We start from the raw sequence: 18,207 nt of genomic DNA, 5'->3' as shown, positions 1-18,207 counted from the left end.
GTCAAAGTAATTTAATACCTGAGTGTGTTATTGGTGAGTTTGTAGAAAATGTTCTGTAAAAACCTCTGAAGAAAAAGTTCTAATTTCTTTGACTCAGTGTTCCTGCTTCTGCAGTTACTGTGAGTTTTAGCCCTTGAGAAAGGATGCTGAGCTGAAATGGTGGGGAATAAATTCACCAAAACTGCATGGTTGGGGATTTTTTGATCACTCACATGATCACTGGTGTCACAGAATGTCATGAGTTTTCCTGTGTAGACTTGTAGTTTCACATACCTGCATACTGCTGCTTTCTGAAATGACTATTTTCATATTAACATTTGAAAAGGGATTAGCTTTGGAGAATAATTGCTGTCACTAACCCCATTAGCAAAACTGCTGCTCCTGGCGTGCAGGTGGAACAGCAGCTCTGGGTCTGACTGGGCCAGTGTTTGTGGCAGCTCCATTCTGGTCGTGTGTGGGGTGTTCTGCACCTGAAACTTGAGAGCTGAGAGAGAATTTGGGTCTAGTTTTAGTGCTGAGAAGTAGGACAGTCCTCTCCTGAAATACTTTCAGAAAGATGTTCTTAAACATTGTTGCCAATGTTGGATGAACACAGGATGAAGACCCAAAATTATTCTAGAAATCTTCACTGCTGTGCTATTTGTTTCCAAGGGTGATGTTGAACTGTCTTTAAATATTTCAGTGAGCTCTTCCTCAGTTTGCACTGACATGTGATTCTGTGTGATGGAGCTGCAGGAAAACATCAACACCACATGGGGGACTGGGAGTAGGGGACAAAGATTGCTCTAAGGTGTTGCCAGCCTGTGCTTCCTGGAGAAAGCATCTCAGGCTGGCTGTGCTTCAGTGCGTCTGAATGATCTCCTGGTTGTCTCACCAAGGTGCATTGTCCAGTGACCACTGCTCTTCCTTCCAGAACCTTCATTCAAGTAAATCCCAGGTTTCTGCATGGGAACATTTGTTCAGACTGGTTTGTTTGTTATCTTTCCCATCCCAGCATGAAGCTTGGATTTAGAGGCAAACAGAACCTCCTCCATGAGGGCAAGATTGGGTTTTCTGTATTTTCTATTCATGTGTGGTCCTCTCATTTCCCTGCTTCCCCACCTCTAATAGCTATAGAGTTGCATTTCACGGAGAAGTGGAATTTCCTTATCTTGTCTTGGATTTTTCATCTCTCCTGCGTGGGTGGACTGGCAGAACCAGTGTTCTGGATCTCCCTGCATCCCAACAGCCCTTGTTGCCCAGTATTGCAGATCTATTGATCTGAGCATTGGAAAGAACGGAACTCTTTCCTGGAAGAAGATGGAAGAACTGAAGCTGACAAAGGTAAGCCAGCCAACCCAGACTTGAGACCAAATGTACAAACAATTTCCCAGATGGGTTTCCCTGTGCTCAAGGCATTGCAAAAGTGATTTTCTTGCCTTTGCTTATGCCCTGCCTGCCCAGCTTGTGGCAGAATGAGAGTAGTGTTCCTATTCCATGCATGATGATTAAAGGCTATTTCCTTTATTTATGATTACACCATACATGACAATTTTGTCTTGACAGCAACATTAGTTTATTCCAATATTTACAATTGTACCAGCAAGGCTCCAAAATAAAACTGCTTTCCTGTGAAGTGCATTTACCACAAGAGCACACATCCATGTATAGAATATATTAAGTCTCTCACAGGTTGCTCTTGCTCATTTCAGAAACAATTCATAAGAAACAGAAGTAAAGACATTGCTATGAAGCACAGCAGAAGTTTGCAAAGTACCAGAGCTATTTTTATTAGTAGAGGTTGGAGCCTGTTGGCAATCCTTAGACTCTGATACTGTGCTCTGATTAGAGCCTGGTGGAGAGCGCTGTTGGTGCTCTAGCACAAGTGGACTGCTGCATGTGAGCTTTTGGCACATTAATTTTCTGTTAATTTATGACCCACATGTTGCAATGTTTGACTATTCCAGCGAAACCTTGCCAGGCTTTATTAAAGGGGAGGGAATAGGTGTGGCAGGCACAAAACTTGTACATTCTCAATATGTTATTGACCAGACTGCTGTACAGGCTTTAATTTCTAGCTGTTTTTCTTTCCAAGAAAACTCATTATTCCCCATAAAAGTTTAGCACAAGTGGATGTGTTGTTCTGAGTTCTGTCAGCTCTTTAGTTTACCTACATCAAATTTTGATGTTTCTCAGTGTGCTGCAATTGCTTACTCAGTACCTAAGCTGTAGTTCCTCATACCTGTTTCATTTCAAACATCAGTTTAAGGGACTGTGCAGCAGCTGCAGTCACTGCTCCCACAAGGATAAGATTGATGTATGTTCCTTTCCTTTTTCCCATTTCAACCAAGTAAGTTCTTGCCTTTTGCTACAAATCACCATTTTCTGATTTTATTTTAGGGTTCGGAGTATTCACGTTTCAGCCTTGTCTGTTTTGCAGGTTGCTTTGTCTTGGTTCATTCAAGTGAAGTCACAGCACATGAACCACTCCATTTAGATCCATGAAAAACTGACACCAAAGACCAAGCAAGCAGAGTAAACCAAGAGCCTTCTGAGTTTGATGCCTGTAACTGTCTTCTGGTGGCAACTGTGAGGAAGATTTGATTCTTGTGGTCACAGGGAAAGACGGTCCAGCCACAGGCATGTAATAAATGATGCTTAATAAATGATTCCAAAAAGCTGCCTTTATGTGTTTGCTTTTGTGACTGCTCCATTAGACACCAAAAAAAAAGTGCTAGGGGGAGTCTTTAGATTTTCTACTGGTTTTCCTCTAGTTTTCTGTGCTGAACAGGCTTGCTTTGAAATCTGGTGCTAACCAGAGGGAGAAATAGGGAGACACTCCTCTGCTTCTCAAAACACCCTGCATGTCAGGGAGTCTTCCAGCCTCCTGTGAGCACAGCCTGTGATTTAAATAAACCCAGTCAATTTTAAATGGCAGAAAACGAGGGGAGAGCTAGGCAAGAGGTACCAAACATTTATCCACTTGTACAGCACAAACCCCTTCCTGTTGTGACATTGTTTGCAGAGACACAAACTGGGAATTGAAATAGGATTTTGGACCAAGCTGAAGCATCACGCAGCATTTCAAGCTGCTCCAACAAATTAACTATTTAACACTCTGCTAATGTTGTGCACACACTTAACTGCCTCCCAGCATGAAAACCAAGCAAATAATTGCAACAAGCTTCTGCCCAGTAGAAGTCACTGTAATATAATGAGAAACTTTGTCCTGTGAGTAAACAGAAGGAACAGGAAGCTGTTGGAAGCAGGTCGATGTTGCTTTAGATACAGGAAAAAAAAATTTAGGAGTGCTCTGTGTCTGTGCCTTCAGCTCCGGGTGCAGTTCAAGCTGGTGTGGTGCCTTTTTCTCCTCGGTAACATAGCAACTGGACCACACCCCCTCCTGCTGCAGGATGCTAAAGAGCCCTTGGAGCACTATCTGCTGTACTGCAAGGGAACTGCACCACTTCTAATTAGCACAGCACTGCCAGCTGAGGGTTTTTTCATCCCATGGAATGACAAGAAAATTCTTCATTCTCTGTCTAGTAATCCTGTGTTTTCTTTCAATGTTTTTGTGGTAATTCCATTTTTATTGCAGAAGAAGACTATGTTAATTTTAAATCAATACCAGAATTGTATTTATCGGTGCATTTTATCTCATTTCAAAGTAAGTTGTTGATTAAAAATAAGCATTCTTGTCCACCTGATGCTCTTCTCATTTAGTGCTCCTGTATGGTGGTATTATGTTAACATTTTGGAAGAATACTCAAGGATTTGAGCATGTTTTTCTTCTCACTTAGACTTTGCAAATGACTGAAAAGCTTTCCCCACTCCTAACCTCTCTTCTGTTGTGCAACAAAAGAGCTTTCCTTTAAGCATCTTGGTTTCCAAGCACAAGGAATCGTCTCTGGGCATTACTGAACGTTTGACTTAAGGTGTGATGAATCCTCTTATGCCAAGTTGAATTTTTTGATGTGTGCTGTAGATTAATGTGTAATTTACCTAAAATGAGTATGGAATTAGTGTTGTTCTGAGTTCCTTTTTTAAGGTTGTTCTGTTCAGATCTTGGGTTTTATACAAAATCTCTTAAGACTGCATTGGATGTCACAGCCTGACTTGGTTTGTCAGGGCTGCTTCCTTTGCTGCCTGTCTTAGAAAGATGATTATTATAATAGTACAAAGACCTTATTCTGCCTTCGTTACCTGCATGGGGGAAAGCTTTTTAAACAATCTGAAAACTTACTTACTGATTTATTTAAATGTATTGGTTTCTTACTGTACTGACTTACCAGCTGTTGTCATTGCACTTTGGTATCAGCCTGGGGAGGGACATGTTTTGGTGACATGTGGCACAACAGCCATTGCAAAATAATGGAATTTGTGTTCCTGTACTTTGAGATTTCCTTATTTCTTGGAATTTAAGAAACAAATCCTAGTGTAGTTCAGAAAGCTTCTGCAGCTTCTTGTGACTTGAGTACAAAAATACCAACAGCCTCCCTAAACCAGTTTAAAATGGTACTTGGAGCTGTGCATGTAATACAGTAAATCTGTGGCAATATTGTGAAAACTATATAAAAATGCAAATACACCATTTTATTAACTTGATAATGCTTATGCATCCCCTCCCCCTTTCTGTCTTTATAGGTCTACGAGGGCTAATCAATCTTGGGAACACATGTTTTATGAACTGTATTGTCCAGGCACTTACCCACACTCCACTGCTGCGAGATTTCTTCCTCTCCGACAGGCACAAATGTGAAATGCAAAGCCCCAGCTCATGTCTGGTCTGTGAAATGTCTACGCTCTTTCAGGAGGTGAGTGCTGTTTGCCACAAAGCATCACTTCGCCACAGATGCTGTTTCTTACCCTGAAAGGAGTTGTGTTCTATTTGCAAATACAAATTTCCCTTCAGAATGTAGCAAAACAAAGCAGTAAAGAATAAGACCCCCACTGTCAAAAATATCCAGCTGCTGAAAAGGAAACTAATGGCCTTTTAAGTCCTATTCTGAAGTCACCCTTGTTTAGGCAAAGCTGGTATTGGAAATAATTACAGTGCTGCCTGTTCTTCTGAGACTGATCTGGGAGTCTTTAGTCTTAAAGCTGAATGTGTGCTTTAATTAAAAGTGCAAGTTGTAACTGGAAAATATGTCACGGGCTCTTCGGGTGATAATGGGAGTGAGAATAAAGCAGTAGTATATATCCTTGTGGTCTAAGGTACTGGATTATGTAGGTCTGTATGAATATTTTAAAGATCTCAGTTCAGTGCTTGTTCACCGGGAGAAACATCTTTTACGTGCAAACCCAGTAAGGGCCAGGAAGGAGGATGAAGAGAAGTGAATGTGTTGCTACAGTTTGTGTCTTCCCTGTACAAGCTGCTCTTCTTTCCCTTTCCCACTCAGGAAACTGTCATAGTGTGTCTTTTTCTGCAGGTCTGGTCTGTGCTGTGAGAGACAGGCACAGGCTTTTCCTCAATAAATAGTCAAAGAGCTTTATTAACTATCTTAATTCCACATCAGTAACGTAAGGATTGGGGGTAGACATGAGCTCCTAGCTTTAAGATGTCTTTAAAAACAAACAAACAAATCCAGTGCTGTGCCATTCCCTCAGTGGTAGATCTGCTTTCTTGGTAAGTAAAATAAAACCAACCTTAAAAACAAAAAGAGCTGTAGTACGTGCTGTCATGGAGCATTTAAAATTGCTGGAGATGTCTGTACACAGAGCAGGTTTTCTGTGGATGTGCTGTCATGGAAGTTCATTCTGACAGGAGCCAACCTAAAATAGCTTTTGCTTTATCTTGTGATTTTCAATTTGATTTTACTCCTGTGCCTTTTTTACCAGAGATGATTCTTTCTGGTTACTGCAGGTGAGTTAAACATATATGGACGGTAAAGCTCCCTTAGTTGTTCAGTACAAAGTTGTTTTCTGCTCATACTTAGCACTCCTGAGAATTAGCAACACTTCATGCTGCTTATCAGTCACTAGCTGTATGTGTATTTCTTACTTTTTGCTCTATTTTTCAATTGTTCCTGAGTCTGTCAGGAAAGGAGGTAAAAACAAAAGGCAGGCAGACCAAGAGGTAGCAGCTGCAGGATTATTGAAACCAGATGTGCAGTTAAGTAGGGAAATACCACAATGCCTACATAAAAAAATCAGCTATGGTATAGAAATATCAGTTTCTGTACACTGTTAATACAGAAACCTATTTACTTATTTAAAAATACGGAACTATTATAATTGTGATATCCTTTCATCAAATAGTGATATAAAATCCCATGCTGATGAACATCACCACACTCTATTTATACATGCATTTTTTAAAAAGTCCCTTGGGAAAGGGGAAATGAGTGTTACATTACAGATTGAGGGGCTGCAGGAAAGATCAAGACTCTCTAGGTAATGATTTTGTTGCCATTTTTGTATGTGGAGCCCTGTTGATGGCTCAGGATGCCTTTTGCTCTGCTATGAGCATGGAACAAAGAGCAGGCTGTTACCCAAAATGGGTCTTAAATACAACATTTGTGTTAGTTTCAATTGTAATCAAATTTAATTTCACACACAACTTTGGGAAGCTCAGCCTTCGTTTTCAAATCCAAATTCATGCCTGCACTTGCATTAGTTCTATTAATTAATGTTCTGCAACATGAGGGTGTATGGATGAGGGAACAGCCATATCTGTGACACCAGACTGTGCAGACAGCAATAGTCTCTGTCCTTATTTCACATTAAATACTGCAGCCATGTGCTGTGGGAAGACACAGAAAGTGACTCAACCTTCTTGAAGGAAAACTGGAGCTTAATCCTCCTAAGCAAAGCTGTTGGGTCTGTAACCAGCTCGGTACATTTGAACTCCCAAGCAGTAAATACCTTGTTGTGCTTATGGCTCTGTACAGTTGTACAGTACTGTACCCATTGTGCAGTTCCATTCCCAGGGAGTTTTAATTTCTCTGCATTCAGGATTAAAAATTAAAATGGTGCAATTTTTGGAGCAGACAGGTTATGTTTCATGTCCCAGCTCTGTGCAGAGGTTGTAATGAAGATTCTGACGCTGCCTTTGCAGAGCTGAGGTCTGAGCAAAGGAAGACAAACCAGGAGCTCTTAGTGCTATGGCTAAGACTTCCTCTGTAATTGAATTACCAGGGAAACTTTGATTCAGGTTCTGTCTTGTTTCTACATAGCTTTCCCACCGGGATTAACTGGTGTGGTTATCCCAAAGCATCTTACCCAGGGACAAGCAATCAGGGCAAGGGTTAATTTCATCTCCCCTCCACCCTTCTTTTCTGAAGGTGTGATCTTAGGCAAATGGAATGCCAGGGGATCTGGTGTGTGCCTGAGTGGGAACTCTGCAGGAGAAAAAGAGAGACTGTTTTGAACATTAAATAAAACTTACTATATATAAATAAGCAAGTTTTGCTCTTTTGCCTCTTAAACAGAAATTACTCATCCCACTTCTATTTTTCTTGTTTAAGATCGGGTAGTTATATAGGTTGGCTGATTTCTCTGTGTTAAATAGGAAGCTACAAAGTTCTTTCACCTTGAAGTAGGTTGGTGGTGAGTAATGACTATCAGATGGTTCTCAGGACTGAGGTGGTTTTTTCCTGCTAGCTTTTCTGGCAGACACGCCAAGCATAGAGCTCTGTTTGTTTTAAAAATATCTGACTGCATCAATTAACATTCTCATTTGTGCTACATGAAACCTATTTCTCAATAGAATCATGGCATGACTTACACTGCATAAGAAAAGGAATGAAAAGGATTTGGGAGTAACAGATAGTGGTGAAGCTGGACGGAGGGAAGATAGAACACACAGAATCCATTCATTGAGCCTTTTGGCTGAAAGGGTTTGTGCACTCCTTTTTACTTACTGGTGTTTGTGTTTTAGTTTTGCTTCACCAATGAAAATGAATTTCAGGATGGTCCACAGCCCGAGGTTTATCTAAATCCTTTCCAGAATGACCACTCAGGAAGGTAGGATTAGCAGATCTGCATCCCATGTGCTCTGTGACTGGAATAGTAAGAATACCTGGGAGTAGAGCAGAATGCAGTGCATCCACTCAGAGGTGGGAAGAACAAAACCTTCCTTTTTCCCATCATTACTCATCCTTCTGAGCCTATCACAGTGCACAGCACAACCACAGCAAGAGTTGAGAAGTGAGGACAAAAGGGAAAAGGAGATGATTTATGGCTTTGATATCTCTGGATGCTACTGTTGAAATGACTTATGTATAAAATCAGTTACAGCAAAGGCACAAGAGGGGTAAAAAATGTAGTTAAGGCTCTTTACCTAGACAGAAGCCTTGCATTTTTTCACGGAAAATACAGAGTTCGTGCTGATTTAGTAAAACATTTTCCCTGAAATAAGTGTAGAACATACAGAGTTCATGCAAGCAAAATGGATTTTGTGGCTCCTTGAACCACAACACAGGAGGAGGTTTTGACTTCTCAAATTGGACTTGAACCTGATACAGGATTTCTGCCTATAAACTCTTTAATTACAAAGCTCAGAGACTGTCTAGCAGATACATGTTCAGCATAAATCAAATTTATCTGTTTATTCACCTAATTGAGAAACTTCTGTACATGTTTTTGGCAGGAGAAAAAGAAAGAAGTACAAATGTGTACAGTGGGGTTTTATTTTGTTTTAAAACCTCACTGGTGTCTGTATATTTTTGATAACAATAATGCAAATTACAAAGGCTACAATCCTCTAAATCCACCATAGATTCTTTCTAGAATGCAAAAGCAAGTGGAAAAACAAAATTACTTTGGTTGTGTGTAAGAATGGAGGCTTTGAATCCTGGTTGGTTTGTTCCTTTCCCCCCTCCCCCCTCTTTTTTCCTGGAACAGCAATTAAGCAGTGTGTTACCCAGCACTTTGAAATTGCTCAGACTAGTTCTCTCCAATAGAAACAGCTGATACTGAAACAACTGAAAAAAAAAAATTAAACGAAAGAAAAAGTTTCAATTAGGTTTGGAACAGTTGTGCCATTGAAGTGTTTTAAAGGTGACTTGCAAATACATCATTGTTTATATTTGCACACTTCAGTGGAAAGGTTGGAAGAAGACTTCACATGGACTCTTTTCCTTTTTGTGGATTGGAACAGCTCTGATAGGCTGCTCTTCCCAGCAGCAAGGAAATGACAGAGATGGGATGGATGTTTTATACATTCCAGTTAAAATATTGCTATTGAATGTGCTCAGATTCTTTGTTTCACGTAATATTTATTAGAGCAGTGAAGCTTTTCCCCCACCCCCTCATTCTTACCAGGCAAGTTGCTAGTTTTTTGTGTGACAATAGTTAATAATTTTATAAAGATTCGTGTTAGATCCTCATCCTACTGAGGCAGCAGAGAATGTAAAATCTGCTGGCAGGTCTCGTGTCTGCAGTGGAGTAATTACATGGAGTGCTGGTGGTTAAAATGACCGGAGAGCTCTGGGACTAATTGTAAGGAGTGACAGAACAGGGAAGTTTTATTGCTGCAGTTCCCTGAATTATGTTGAGCACCAGCTGCATCAGCAGATTTCAATTACCACACTCCTGCTCCTGTCCCTCGGTGTCATCCTTGTTGGCATCAGAGTTAACTATTGATCTTTGTATTTATAGGAGCATTTTGTGGTGTTTGGCTGCAGAGGTGCAGCTTCTTGTTTGGGAAAAACGGAGCTTGTGAGCAGGAAATCTCTGTGGGAGGAAATACACTAAAATCATGTAGAAAACCCTACGAATATGAGGTCTAGATGAAGATCATGCTGCCTTTTACCACACTGTCCCTTAATATGCAGTGGTTTTCTCTCAGCAGGTTTGTAGCACAGTGCCTGTGCTTGGACTTACATAAATGCTCAGGGACTGTGCAAGGAGAAACTCAGGGCTGGGGAAGGAAGTTCAATTTTCCAGTAAGGATGAGAATTACATACTGCTGGAGGTTTAAATCTTCTTTTCATTCTGTGTATTTGCCATTCACTGTCTTCTCTTTGGGAGGAGTAACTGAAAATTTGATGGGATCTTGGGAAAACATAATTGTGGTGTTGCAGGCAGCATTTACTGGCAGATACCTTTGCCGAAGGTGAGGCAAGGCAAAATGACTTACAAATGTTCACTTATTAAAAGTAAAATGTTACTCTGTCAAGTGAATAAACTCTTCTGGGCCTTCTCTGACTCCCTGCAGGGACACCACAAGCATCCCTGCTTTGCTTTTGGAACTCGTATCACTGTGCAGGGATAAAGGAAAGGCTGAACCCAGGGAAACACAGACCACAAACATGGGGGGCTTTTTGGCTTCTTTTTTTGGGGGGGGGGGGTTGGTTGGTTGGTGTTTTTTCTGTTTGTTTGGATTTTTTTCAAGGGGGACCTGGCTGTTTTTTAATTTAAAAAGTTCATGTGGACAGTGTCCTCCTGCCCTGTGCTGATTCCCCTCCCCAGCTGTGTCACCCCCCAGCAGCGATATTTCACATCACGGCTGTGCTGACTGAATAATTCATCTGTGCACTCTCTGATGTGCTTCTGGCAAAATCACCTGGGGCAGTTTCAGTCACTCTGGAGCCAGCTCATCAGATTTTGACTGAAGCAGATGAAGGAGCAGATGCAGGAGCTGGTCCAGGACCAGATTCCCAGGCAGGGACACCCTGCTGGAGCAGTGATGGCAGCTGGCTTTGGGGATCGGTGACTGAATGGGGACCTTCAGCTCTGCAAACAGCTGGCTCAATAAAGTTGTTTTTAAAGCCTTTTACAGTGAAAGGCCACTACTGGCATGAGGCTGCTGCCCTGCTTGGAAATTTTTCCCTAAAATTGGACTGCACAGCCTTTGGATGCAGAGTTGCTGTGGGTCAGGGGTTGGCTGACAGTCAGCATCTAATAATCTCATCTTCAGTGTTCGTTCTGATATGGGGGGTGTACTTCATTCACATAATTTGTGAATGAGATTTCTGATCCTTTTCAAATGTAGGATTTTTTTTTCCTTTCTTTCCTCCCCAGGCTGTTTTAATAAAAGCCAGTGATATCAATAAGCAAATTGTGAGTGATGTTTGTGTCTGTCTACCCCACTCCCTGCACCCCCACATTTTCCAAGTTAATCCGTCACAAAATGATGGAATTTCAGGGGAGAAAACTGAGCTGCTCAGTTCTGAGATCACTTCTCCAGTACTCTGTGACAAAAGCTGTCTCTCTCCTTTATTATTAAGGCCATCAGAATTAAACGGTTTAAATTGATTTGACTAATTGCGCTCATTTAACTTTTTTTTAATAACGAAAATGCACTGAGGCTGTGTGAGTTTGTTAACAGTCGTGTCCTTCTCTTTGCTTTGAGCAGTTTTACTCTGGGCACCGATCTCCTCACATTCCATATAGGTTATTGCACCTGGTATGGACTCACGCACGGCATTTAGCAGGGTACGAGCAACAAGATGCACACGAGTTCCTCATTGCTGCATTAGATGTGCTACACAGACACTGCAAAGGTAAGGCTTGTCCTGAGGCTTCAAGCAACAAGGATTATTGCATCAAAAGGAGGTAGAACCATCTCTTCTTGAGTCTAGTGGCAGTACAGCACTCTTAGCAAATTCCTTTTAAAATGTTTGGTGGACTTAAAATATTTATAAATAAATAAACCATTCTCACTGTCAAAAATTACCAAGAGTTAGAAGCAGACAAGCCTGTACGTTGGTTTGAATCACCATCATGATGTTCTCTTATTGGTTGTGAGTCACTGTCTTTTCTTTTAAATTGCCATTTTAATTCTATTTATACTTGAAGTAGTTAGAGCTCTTACTCAGTGTGTCATGGGACTGATTAAAATAATATAGGGGAGGCAATGTCTTAATACTTAATACTATTATTCTGCTTGAATATGATTCTACTGTATTTCTGATACCAAATTGCTTACAGAAATGTGAATAAGAAAGAACAATGAGTGGTTATGGTATCTTGTTTTATTAGTCTGTGTAGAGCAATGCATAATTGTGCAATACAATAAAAATACTCAGTGCTGTGCTTTTTGACATGAAGTATCATAAGTCTTGATTTTATAATATCATATGAAATTATGTATTTTGTCTTAGCTGAACTCAGGCTGAACTGAAAATTTCCCAGTCTGCCAATGTTTGCTCTAGCTTGATTCACTTAATGCAGCACTACAGTTTTTACTGTTCCTCCAAGGGAAAAGTAGTAGGGTTGATACTAGCAGAACAAACAAAAAGTCCTTAGTTACCAAGAAGAAGCCTTTAAAGCACTCAACTTGCCTCAAATGCTCTTAGGAAAAGCACTTAGGGGTTAGTTTTTTGGCTTATCAGAGGACTATCAAAGGGAAGGCTGCTGCTGCTTCTCTGAACCATTGAGAATCCTACTTTTACCTCTGAGATAGCCCTGCATGGCAGCAGATGGGTTTGTTCACATCCATAAGTGGTGTCTCCAAAAGAATCTTCTCCAGAAAAAGTACTGCTGAGGACAGGAGTACACAGAGCAGTTCCTTTGTAGTTATTAATATCTGTCACTTGACAATCACTTACTGGATTTCAATAATCCAAATTATACTGGTGTGGAAGTCCAGTGAGGAACAGAATCTACCCAAATATTGACTTCCCACTTCTTAACACTGAATAAATTCAGCTGCAAACAGAAACACTTCTTGGTTCCTGTAAAGTTTCTGAGGCATTGATCTAACAAATCTTGAAGATTTTTCATCATCTTTAATGTAAGGTAATGCTTATATTTCTTCTACATGTCCTCATTAATTAATGAGTAGTATTTGCTTCTCAAAATTGTAAAGAAAAAACTTGAAACAATAAAGCTTCCTGAGCTCTTCTCAAACTGATAAAGAATGTGAAAAGACTTTAAAAAAATGTGGTTTGACTTTAAATGGAGAAAATCTCTGACATATCTTCCTTGACATCTCTGCACCTAGGTTTTTAAATTTCTGTTTCTGAAGAAATAGAGAGGCTTTTATTAAATCATAGTAAATGACCTATACCACATCAAGGTAATTTAAAAGAAGGGATTGAGCAGTTGTGTGGGAACCAAACAAGTTAATCTAAACCAAAATTTCAAGTATAGTCATGCAAAACCACATTTGGAATGAACTGGTTTTTAGTGTAATGAGAAAGTTTTCCCACTTGTGTATCCACACAGACACATGCATGTGAAGTGTGCAGATATGAAAATATTATTACTAATAGTGAGAGTATGCCCTACAGCTACAATAAGCAAATAATACCTCCTCTGCCAATATTAAATATTTATTTTAATGAATGAAAAAAGCTTTTAAAGCTTCCATTCAATAGTAATGAAGTTTTGCAATTAACACACTGAGAAAGAAAATAAAGTCATAGGTAAAATTTTGCCATAGATTTTGGACATTATTCATGGTCTTCAAGGCTTTGGGCACCAAAGTAAATGAAGGTGTTCCTTATGTGTAAATATCCAGTGATGTTTGTTTGGCTATCATTCGTCATTTATCCATTTTACATTCCATATACTCAGCTTTCTAGGAGTAAAGCTGAGTCTTAATGCAAGTGAAGACAAAGCAGTGAATATTTGTTGTTGATCTGTCACTGCCTAAATTAGGAAAAATACATTATTTTGATGTCCACGTAAAGATAAATTTTGCAATCCTGTAACTGCCCTGGGATGATTACGTGGGCTGGCTGTCCCTGGTAGTTTTGTTTTGATTTTGTTGGTGGTTTTAATGCTGATTGAATGTAAACTTTGTTTTAGTGGCATCTGTGGGGTTTTGGATGTGCAGGATACCTGTCTGATCTCCATGTAATTCCTGTCTCAGGGGTGATAGATGTGCTGGCACTCCCCCAACAGTGAGGTTCCAATCATCCAAAAACTTTATAGTTTCCCAGCTTTGTCTCAGACATCCTCAAGCCTGGAGAAACTTTTACCAGAATTACTGTTCTCTTAAATGGATCAAGACTGCAAGTCAAAAATTAATGTTCTGTCCAGTGACATCACTGGCTGTGGGGGTTTCTGTATTTATTGCAGGAGCAACAGCAACAGCACTCAAGTAGCAGAGATGAATCCAAACTTCTAAACTCAATTTTCTGCCATTCTCATCATCACATTAGTGTGTACATTGCTGTATTCTCAAGTTTGCTTTTAGTCTTGTGTTGACCACTCTTAGAAGAAGCTGCTGATTTCCCTGGTAAGAATTATGACCGGATTTAAACCCCCAAAAATACATGAAATTAAAACCTCCTTTGGGAGATAGAAATGTTGAAGGGAACCTTGAGCACAGCAATCTAGCAGCTTCTAGTTCTCAGCTGCATAATATACCTCCCCTCAGCATCTGTTCCATATTGACTAGTGTGTGTAGGTGGTAATCTTACTCTTTTTTCCCTCCTCTCCAACCAAATGTCATGGGAAATAATGTTGAGTGGGTAATACCCTTCTGTTTTGCTGGGAACAAGCTTGCAGGATATTCATTTGAGACCCTCTCATCACTGATCCTAATTGACTTGTGTAATTGAAAAGGGAGAGCTCAGTTCTCTCTGTAGGAGGAGATGACCAGCTGGGATGGTACCTGTGGTCCAGGGAAAAGCTCTCGGCACTGCTTTTCTCCTTCTGCCCCCTCAAAACAAAGCAGAGACACTGTTTGAAATGGGGAGATTACAAGGATGTGGTAGTTGCACGTGAGTTCTTTAAAAAAGGAAAGTCGGAGTTTTAACTAAAACCCAGTTAATTCTATTTTGAATTTTTTTAATGCTTCTAAGGGAAGCTTTTTCTGCAGGTGAAGCATGCCTTGCACAGTCTCTGTCCTGTATGCCCTCTTCATTAGCTTAGCATAATTGAGGCCTTTAAAAGCTCTTAAGTTCAGTAAGATTTAGCTGAAATTCCCATCAAGAAATGCCTCAGCCCGGGTGTGATAACCCCCGACTTGAACCTCGTACACTTGAAATCTAATTTTAGAGCATTTTCTTCGAGAGCCTTTTTAAGGAAACAATGTGCTTTTCTTGGCAATTCAAACAAAAGTTCCTAAAGCCTAAATCCGGCAGCTGAGGGAGAACTTCCCTGAGGCATTTAGGATCTAATTAACTCAAGTGGCCCATTGCAGCTTAGTAGGTGTCACCTATGACTGCTTTTCCACACTTAGTATCCGGTGGAACCTTTGTCAGATTATTATAGAATATTTTTCAACATAATTCTAAAGCTTCATTGGAAAAAAGAATATAATTCTATTTGCTCCTATTGCAAGAAACTCCAGCTAGAGCACCTTAGACACATGAAAAGTGGTCTATTGCCTTACACTTTTAGTTGCTTCTGGTGGTTTTTTGGACATTCTCGAGTAGAAATGAATTGGTTTTGAGAAATAGCTGAGATTTGAGGAGCATTTCAGTATTTCAATCTTAGCATTTCAGTTTCAGAAATCCTAGTATGTTAAATACACTAGGAAACTTGGCCAAACTTAGTTCTGTCATAGCAGTTGCTGTTGAAGGAGATGGGGGAACATCTTAAAGTGTATTAAAAAAAATAATTAGCTGGTGGAGTGAAATAGTTGGTGTGTGCATCTCTGATTGCAAAGCAAACCCAGTTGTATCCTTGGGTTTCCTATCCAAGGAAAACAAGCAGTGCATAGTCTGGAAAACCAAGGAAAAGATTATTATTCTTAGCTCACCTGTGGGGAATGGAGGGAGAAGGCTTTGAAGCTGAGAACTGTGTGAAGCATTGTTTGGTAATTTAATACTCTTGTTACTGTGAGAAATTTGAGCTGGTCTAAACTCAGCACGAAAAAATCCTAAAAGTGCCACTGTACTCCTGGGACCTGCTGTGACAGTGTGTGATGCCTAAAAGATGGGAATGTGTTCACTGTGCCCCTGGGGAACTCTGAGGATTGCTGTGCCTCTGGAGAAGCTAGAGGAGGACACAGCAATATCTCCCCACTTCAGATAAAGACATCTTTCATTTTCCCACTGATGAAAACTTGGATGGAAGGTGCATGTTGGTGCTGAAAGGCTGGGATGGAGGCAGTGTGGCTCCTAACAAACCCTCTCCCCTCACTCTGCTTGCAGAAGCTGACTGAGATAGAAGTAAAAAGTAGCATTTGCTGAAGTTTCTTTTCTCTCTGAAGTTTAAATATTGATTTTCATGAGCCACCTTAGCAGCTCCTTTGTCTTAGGAGCTGATCTTTATGCCAGGCAGAGCAAAGAAAATCTCTCTAAAAGGAGATACCCCTTTATCAAGGGTTTGGCTAAGAGCTGCTATGGCTTAAAGCTTCAGCTCTACATTTGCTCACCTTCTGGTTATTCTCTATATTTTTCAAGGAGTTACCATCTTGTTCCCTTATTTTCTTCAATGCACAACTTTTTCAGGGTTCTCTATTACCCTTGTGAACTTGCAGTAAAAGTTTGAGTTAGAAAGAGTTACTGGAGACACAGTCCAAGACAAACCACTGTTCCTTTGGAGGGTTTTTGACTTCTGAGCCTGTGTTTGCATTCTTGCAGGTGATGATAATGGGAAGAAGGCCAACAACCCCAACCACTGTAACTGCATCATAGACCAAATCTTCACAGGCGGACTGCAGTCGGATGTTACCTGTCAAGTCTGCCAGTAAGTTACTTTTTTCTGATCCTGGGCTCTGATTGGAATCTGCATCCCCTCCAGTGCAGTGCACTGAATCTTTTCTCTCTTGAATACCAATAAATACCAGCAAAACTCCAGAAAGACAAGAACTGTGTAAATGCAGCACCATGAGGCACCAGCACAGGTTGCCCAGAGAAGCTGCAGCTGCCCCATCCCTGGGAGTGTTCAGTGCCAGGCTGAATGGAGCTCTGAGCAACCTGGGCTAGTGCAAGGTGTCCCTGCCCATGGCAGGGGGTGGAGTGAGATGATCTTTAAGGTCTCTTCCAACCAGACCATCCTGGGATTCTATAATTCTGTAATTCTATCAGCTAAATGCAATCAATTACAAGTTAACTGTCATATATTAAGACATAGCTAAAAAGGTGCCTGGAAAGTACTACAGGCTTATGCACATTTTACTACTCTGGAAAAGGTTGTTTTTCAAGATCGTAGGGAAAAGACTTCCAAGATCTCTTTGGATTTCAAAGTATGTAATTGCAATTGCATTTGAAGAAAATTCTGCTTTAGAACATTTTCCATCAGTCAGGAGCCTCATGTATCATCATGAGAGGTTTCAAAGAGGCTGATGCCTAATGTAATCCCAGGTACCAGAAAAAAAGCCTTTACAAGAGTATGGGCAAATGTGTTTATTGTTCTACTCTGTACTGGAGCAAGTTGACTTCTCTTTGGAGATATTTGGTGTTGCCATAGTGCAGAAGTCAGAGTTCTTGTTTTTTGTTCTGCCTTGCATTCTTGCTGTCCTGCACATGGGCTGGGCTTGTTTGAATCTGCTTTTATTCTCAGTTTCCTGGAGGGATTTGCAAAAGATTTACTGTAAGGAAAACATAGGAAATTTTGTTCTTTGCCTGGTAGAGCCACAGAATCCTTATGTGATAATGCAAAGCTTGATGTGTTATGACACAATATTAACGTTGATGAAACTTTGACAAAAGAAGTTTTCTTTTGAAAATTGACAACTTTTGCACAAATGAAGCAGGGGAAAAAGGCAGAATACTGAAGGCTTAATGAGATTGCAGAGTGAAAGACAGTAGTTTTAGGGGAACAGAGAACTCTTCCCCTAAAAATGAACATAACGAGGAGCTTAGACCCCTGAAGGTCTCTTAAAAGTGTGAATGCTGGAAGAAAATATTTGAGTCAATAGCAGTTAAAATTTTGAGCAGCTTTTTCCACAGTCTGGCTCTTGGCTTGTCTTCAGCTGTCTTTAGAGGACTCTGATGGAGAACATGAGCTGCTGCTTGGTGCACTTATTCTTTGGCCTCTCAAATCCCACAGGCTGTAGGAGATGCTGAGAGGAACTGCAAAACTGAATTCAGTGCACTGCAGGACAACAAAAGTGTTTAAAAAGCTTTCTCTTTTTTGAGGTAGCCTTAAGCCTCATCTTCCATGTCTTGAGCAGACAAGGCCAGCTTCTAAACTAGTTGGGTGGCATGTAGTTATTGTCATAGTTGTTAACTGGTTTATACTGGTCAGTAGTGCCTCTGTCCCAGAGCAGCTCTGCTTTGAGTCTCAGGGCTCCAGTGAGTTGGGAGAATGTCTTAAATACTTATATTTTGCATTTAATACATCATGTCCATTTCCCCACACATATGGCTTTTACATATCCAGGAAAACGATCAATTGTGGGAAATCACTCTGGAGCAGCTCTGTTTTCTGTCATCTCTG

The 18,207-nt window shown here is 40.5% G+C and overlaps 1 protein-coding gene across 3 annotated transcripts in view; it reads left to right on the top strand.

Moving 5' to 3' along the window:
• The window catches only part of USP22 (ubiquitin specific peptidase 22), a 90,608-nt gene that overhangs the window by 61,949 nt on the left and 10,452 nt on the right, over window positions 1–18,207 (top strand). For all 3 annotated transcript variants that reach the window (XM_085074464.1, XM_085074463.1, XM_085074465.1), the window contains 3 exons: window positions 4,624–4,793; window positions 11,279–11,426; window positions 16,407–16,512. In XM_085074464.1, coding sequence (XP_084930590.1) covers window positions 4,624–4,793; window positions 11,279–11,426; window positions 16,407–16,512 — 424 coding nt within the window. The remainder of the gene's footprint in view (window positions 1–4,623; window positions 4,794–11,278; window positions 11,427–16,406; window positions 16,513–18,207) is intronic.

Source organism: Lichenostomus cassidix, chromosome 14 (genome assembly GCF_008360975.1).
Source record: "Lichenostomus cassidix isolate B80296 chromosome 14, HeHo_3.0, whole genome shotgun sequence".
Classification (NCBI taxonomy): domain Eukaryota; kingdom Metazoa; phylum Chordata; class Aves; order Passeriformes; family Meliphagidae; genus Lichenostomus; species Lichenostomus cassidix.
The sequence above is the reverse complement of the archived record's forward strand: the minus strand, read 5'-3'. Positions and strand labels throughout refer to the sequence as shown.